This window comes from Dipteris shenzhenensis, chromosome 23 (genome assembly GCF_047967505.1).
Source record: "Dipteris shenzhenensis isolate YYH24624 ecotype China chromosome 23, Dip_SZ_1.0, whole genome shotgun sequence".
Taxonomy (NCBI): Eukaryota; Viridiplantae; Streptophyta; class Polypodiopsida; order Gleicheniales; family Dipteridaceae; genus Dipteris; species Dipteris shenzhenensis.
Window position 1 is genome coordinate 29801621 of NC_141618.1, and position 6493 is coordinate 29808113.

The 6493-nt window shown below is 44.9% G+C and overlaps 1 protein-coding gene across 1 annotated transcript; it reads left to right on the plus strand.

Moving 5' to 3' along the window:
- The first annotated feature begins 272 nt into the window (after nt 1-272).
- LOC147887236 (uncharacterized) lies at nt 273-6137 on the plus strand. The gene is made up of 5 exons (XM_087394636.1): nt 273-497; nt 847-948; nt 1258-1378; nt 1476-1504; nt 5498-6137. The coding sequence occupies exons 1-5, from the start codon at nt 405-407 to the stop codon at nt 5726-5728; spliced, it is 576 nt and encodes a 191-aa protein (XP_087250762.1). The 5' UTR covers nt 273-404; the 3' UTR covers nt 5729-6137.
- Nucleotides 6138-6493: the final 356 nt, after the last annotated feature.

Consider the following 6493-nt stretch of genomic DNA (forward strand, 5'->3'; position numbering starts at 1 on the left):
CATTTATCGCCGTCAAGGGAGCAAGGTATCTCCAACATGGTGGAGACCTACAAGGCAGGTTTCACCCGGTGGAGCTTGGTGGAATTGTCCGAAAATATCCAGCAGCCGACCAGGGGGGGGGACAGAAAAGGTAGGTCACGCATTGCCCGTTGAATCGACGGCGTCCCAAGCTCGGCCGCCTCAAAGCTGGGAGGCCCTCTGATTGGGTGAAAGGGGGGGGGGGGGTCAACAACCCTTTTGGGCCGTCTTTGTTTTGAATGGTATAATAAGTTGCCTTAAAGCCACATAAGCTTTGTCCAACCTATCAACTTCCCTCTTGCGCTCTCTCTCTCTCACCATCGCCTCTTTTCAGACCCCCCACAATCCAAAGCACCCCCTCTGGCTCCCCCCTTCCTCTTCCCAACATGGGTAAAAACCAAGCTTACAAGGCTATGCAGCGAGCCAAGATGGCCTCCCCTTCGGCTACTGGAGTCGTTGAAGATGTCGAAGACGGAATGGTGTGTCTCCTTCCATATCCTCTGTTTGCGTCTTGCGGTTTAGAGTTGCAAAGCGATCAATGACACGTTAACGTTACTTGTCCCTGGCTTTTGTGTTTCTCTCTGTGTCTCTCTCTCCATTTGTTTAATTCGCCTTTTCTAGCGAATCGAGATCTGTTTCTTCCTTCACTTCTTCATAGGGTTTTGGGTTTCTGCACAATTTCTGTTTTAGTCAGCCGTGTGTGATGCATTCGCTCTCAATCATGATATTACTTGAAAATTTTCACAATTTGAACTCACATTTATAGCAATAGCAGTAGAGTCCAAGCTTAAGATGAAAGATGAACAGTTACTAACGAGCCTGTCACAGATGGATGGATCTTTTCATTCACCAGAGTGGCATGCTGCCCGCTTGGCCAGCCTTCAGACTTCGCACACTATCACTTGGGAAGAATATAAGAAAAGACAAAAGGTAACGGACGTTATTTCTTTGGTTTAAAAATAATATGCTGTCAAATTTGGAATGAGTACTCTGATGTCAAATGCTTTCTATGCATTCCCAAGACCCTTCTTTATGGATCCTGATTTTTGTTCACTGTAGTCTTATAGAAACATGTGCTTGAGTGCGTGCATGCGTGCATGCGAGGGGTGCACCCACATGTTTTGCGGGGACTGTGGCCTGGGGCACACATTTAGTCATTCTCCCCTGTAATTTCTGAATTGATAAGATTGAGGGCTACATGTATATACAATTTGATTTTGATGCAAAACACCATTTTAGGAGGAAGCTAGGAGGAAGGAGGAGCAAGAGGACAATGAAGTTCGCTTGATGAGGGAATACAGGGCTCAACTGGATGCAGAACGAGCACACAAGCTTTCACGTGGTACCAATCATGCTGCAGGTTAATAACTGTTGATATTCTTTTCAGCAGTGCTTATTAAACTATGTTTTTTTCTCTTTATATGCTGGTAATGACAATCAGTTAATATGTTTTGCAGGGAAAAAGGAGAAAGACAAGAAGAAGAAGGTATTTTATTTTCATCATACAATGATATGGTGCTTTCCCTCCTGCAAATTTCCTTTCTAGTAGGATGAGAGTTGTCAGCCTATTAATAAGGTATAGTTTTCTTCGAGCTCCTTTCTGCAAAATGGGAGTGTTCACACAGCGCTGCCAGTAGTATTTCCAGGCTGCTAGCGGCAGGCTGCGGCACATCCCTGTGTATCCTCTAGACCTACAAAACCAGAGGGCTGCATGATGGACCCTGTTAAACTGGAGGGGGAGGAGCTCTCTGCAATCATTTGCCAGCTGGTTTGAGTCCGATTGGCGCTGCCTGGTTGAGGTCAGCCTGAGCTGCTGGGGCAGACTCCCAAGTGCTTGCGATGATTGGAGGTGCTAAGCATGAGAACAGTGCTGGAGGGTATTAGAATAGCTCCTCAAGCTCTGTTGGCTCTGCTGGCAGAGCGCAGGCAGGCCTCAGCATGCTGAGGTGTTAACTTTTTTTGCACTCATATTTGTAGTAGTCAGGCTTTTCAAGACATGGTTGCAGGGAAGTCTTGTCATTCATGAAACAATTCCTGTAGAGAAATGCATTTCAGGTTTTCAATTCAGTGGAAACCCATCTTGATGAAACAGCCCACTGACGTGTACTGCATGCAGCTGCTGCCACTCTTTTGGTGGGACTATGTGCTATGGCTACTTGCACATCATGTGGGTATACTGTATAAATACGATAGGTTTAGATCTTTAAACTTTTCAAAGTGCTGAGTCAATGTGATTAGTGCCAATCATTCCTTGGGGCCCATTTTTAGATTGAATTCCAATTATACACATCTTAGGATGGTTGCATAGTCACTGGAAACTGCATTCTTCCTCCTGTGGTGAAGACGGAAAGTGTGGTAAAATGTTTCTTGTCATGTGGGAAACTCTGTGAGACTCTTCTGCGTTGTATTGAACATTGCAGAACATTTTTTGTGGCAACTACATATTTGTCATTTTAACCTGTGTTCTATGTGTAATTGTCTGTTCATCTACATTTCCCATTCCCCGCCCCCAATCACCACCACCACGCACACACACACACAATTTGTTGTTAGAGAGCAATACACCCACCTGTGAGCCCCCGATTTCTGGGGACAAAGGGGCATTGGATCATAGGAACATGTGATTGTGAGGGGGAGGGATAGGGGACAGTTTTGAGCTGCAGGACAGCAGCAGAGAAGGCTGGGAGGAGGCCACAAAGGGCAGGAGCAGTGAGCTCTACTGGACCCCCTGGAAGCCCTTTATATCGGCTGCCTAGAGGGGGGTGGTTGGGGCCAAAATAGGTCGACTGGCAAGTCCGCCAGTCAGCCTGCCAACAGACCCAAAAGTCGGCCAGCCCAAGGGGCCTCCAGCCCCCTATATAAAGGGCCCGTCTCTCCTTATTTTATTATTTGCCACATCTCCACAGAAGCCTACAGAGAGGCAGCGTGGAGCAGGAGTCTTCTACCAGGAGAGTTCCAGATCTTGACCAGCCTCTTGCTGGATATCTTGTGCTCACTTCGAGCTTGGATTTGCCCACTATCTGGTATCTGAGTTCTCTCTCTTGTATATGCTGTCTACACTCTATCCTTTGAGTGAGGTTCTCTTGCATGGTCTGCATCATTGAGTGTGTGAGACGGATCTGTTCCTATTCCGCATAGGTTGTGAGGTTAGAGTGATTCTATCCTTCATTTCCAAATGGTATCAGAGCATGGGTCTTAGCTCTAGACGCTCACACATTGAAGGAAGGAGTTGTTCGTCTGGAAAGCGACTCCGGTTCGAATCAGGTTTTTAGAAATATATTTCATCTACCGCCCTACTCTATTTGGAGATTCTTTGTAGACATGTCGAAGTCAGTAGCCTCTTCTGCCACTACTATTCATACTCCTTTGACTCAGATTGGGCAGGTAACGGCGACACCAGGCGTTCTAATTCCGGGTACTGTTTTGTGCTTGCATCAAGGGCCATTTTCTGGCTGAGCAAGAAACAACCCTCAGTTGCCCTTTCCTCTACAGAGGCGGAGTACCGAGTTGCATGCACTGTAGCATGCAAGACGTTGTAATCAGGTGGATACTTGAGGATATGGATGTAATTTAGGAGGCGGTGACTGTGATCATGTGCGACAACCAGAGTTGCATAGCCATTGCAAATAACGCAGTGTTTCATGCACAAACGAAGCACATCGAAGTCCATTACCACTTTGTATGGTCGATGAAGTCCTGGAGCTGATGTACTGTCCGACTGCAGAAAACCTTTTGATGTCTTCATGAAGGCTCTCCCATGGTAGCAAATGGACCCCTCATTGGACGCATGGGGATCAGCCCACAGTTGTGTCATTGAGAGGGGTTGTTAGAGATCAATGCACCCACTTGTGAGCCCCCGATTTGTGGGGGCAAAGGGGCATTAGATCATAGGAACATATGATTGTGCAGGGGAGTGATAAGGGACAGTTTTGGGCTGCAGGACAGCAGCAGAGAAGGCTGGGAGAAGGCCACAATGGGCAGGAGCAGCAAGCTCTACTAGACCCCGACAGCCTTTTATATAGGCTGCCTAGAGGGGGTTGGTTAGGGCCAAAATCGGCAGACTGGCAAGTCAGCCAGTCATCCTGCCAACCGACCCAAAAGGTGGCCAGCCCAAGGGACCTCCAGCCCCCTACATAAAGGGCCCTTCTCGTCCTTATTTCAGTATCAGCCACAGTTTCACAGAAGCCTACAGAGAGGCAGCGCGGAGCAGGAGTAGTCTACTAGGAGAGTTCCAGATCTTGGCCAGCCCCTTGCTGGACATCTTGTGCTCAGGTTTTGCCCACTATCTGGTGGAGGAATACATCTGAGTTTTCTCTCATATTCTCTCTCTTGTATATGCTGTCTACACTCTATCCTTTGAGTGCATCATTGAGTGTGTGAGATGGAGCTGTTCCTATTCTGCATAGGTCGTGAGGTTAGAGTGATTCTATCCTTCATTTCCAACATTTGTACGTTGTGTGTGTATATACATATATATACATACATGTGTGTGTGTGTTCTATGTGTACTTGTCCACGTGTGTGTATATATATATATACACACGTGGACAAGTACACATAGAATATACACACACACACAGACAGATACAGATGTATATACATATGTACCCACACTTTTTTTTGGGCAAATTTATATTACAAGCAGCAGTCCCCAGATAGGGAACATGCAATTACAACATCAGAAAATCTCATTTTAAGACAAGTAGGTAGGATAATCTATCCAACGAGCATGTAGACAATTAAAAACTGATTGCCTTAGTCCGGAAAAATGAACTTGGAGAAGGTGGGATCGCCAAAGACTCTATGATTGCGATCTATCCAAAGGCCCCCAATAACAACCGATGTGAAAAAAAGGTCAAATCCTTGCCTCTGTGGATGGATTCCAAATAACCCAAAAATGCTTGCCAAAGCAGGGGTAGGAAACCGAGTCAGAATGCGCTGCCATAGAAGATGTAAAAAATCTCGAGTCCTACACACATACACTCATGAGCTTGTTTTATATGTGAGGTTGACCATTTTTGAGTGTTTTGAGGAATCAGTATCGCAATCTGTGCAAAATGCAGGTTGGAGGGTTCAATGCAGGTTCAATGTTTTGCCTTGCTTTGCAGGTTGTTTTTAGTATCTATGATGTGCAGCCGCTCTTCTTCAGTTTATGATGTATGTGAACAAAGTCCTGAGGTTAATCGTGTGAGAATTTGTATGACTGAGTATATTCAGAATACTATGTAAATGATGTGACTCTTCGATGTAGGATTTTGGTGCTCCCTTGTTCTTCTATTCCTCTTTTCATAGGCATTGCTGTTTCCTATTTCCCTGTGACTATGGTTTGACTAGTCAGTTTTCCCCCTCAAGATTGGATGCAAAAAGGACGTTCTTTCTTTCTTCATGTTTCTGCACAAAGAAGATTTGTTCTGTTCTTTTACATACAAAAAATGGTTATGTTTGGAAACGGAAAGAGAATAATATGTTTGTCAATGCAGAATTTAGATAGGAAGCGCAAGCAAAGCAGTGAAAGCGAATGTGATTCAGAAATTTCAAGCAAGGATGAGAAGAAGAGATTGAGAAGAAAAGACAGGCAGAAATCCAAGAGGGACAAGGGGAGTAGGCGTAAAAATCGTAGGAAGGTATCTGAATCCAGTAGTGATGCGACCTCCAGTGGGGCCAAGGAACATGGGCCTGTACCTCTGTCTTATTATTTTGATAACTTGTAAATCATAGGCTTATGCTTTAACCATAAAGATTGTTTGGAGACATGGTTGGTCAGTTTGATGTGCTGTCTCAAGAACAGTATTGTGGCATACAATGTTGACTCCAATTTTCCTTAAAGAATTGTACTATAATTCTCACAATTGTAGTCATTTGAAGCAGGCTTCAAGTCACATGTACCAACCCTTATTATTCTTCCTTATTCTTTGTTGATTGGGAGCATTCCTTGTTCCTTCGAAATAAGTCGCTCAGTTACACGGAATAGGAACCTTCTGGGAATGCTGGATGCTGGAAAGGGAATGTTTCAGCAAGCGACAGTGGCAGCCTGGAACAGTATGATGCCATCATAGGGCATAGAGATGCAGAGATCTAGGCAGGACCTGTTTTGTATGTCTTACAGCTCTATACTTTCGAATTCAGTTTTAAAATGTCAATGCAGAGTACATCAACAAATGTGGTTGTCAAAGACATTGGTATGTAAAATGCGAGTAGTCCATAATAAACGTCCCATGATTGAAAGAATTCAGAGTTCTTCAAGTAGCTGTGGGTCACTAGGCAGAGTGAGGCGTATGTGCTAAGGTTATATTTTAGGTTGCATTTATTCCTAGTGCCAATCTTGGTCTGTGTTTTCCCCATCTTACTTTCCATTGATCTCTCTTTTTTTGGCAGCATGGTGGTAGGGCTAAGCTTTACCAATAGTGAACCCACTGGTTGGTTGTAAGTTTCTGTTATGGAGAGTTGAAAGTGAGTCTTGTGTCTGTGTGTATTGC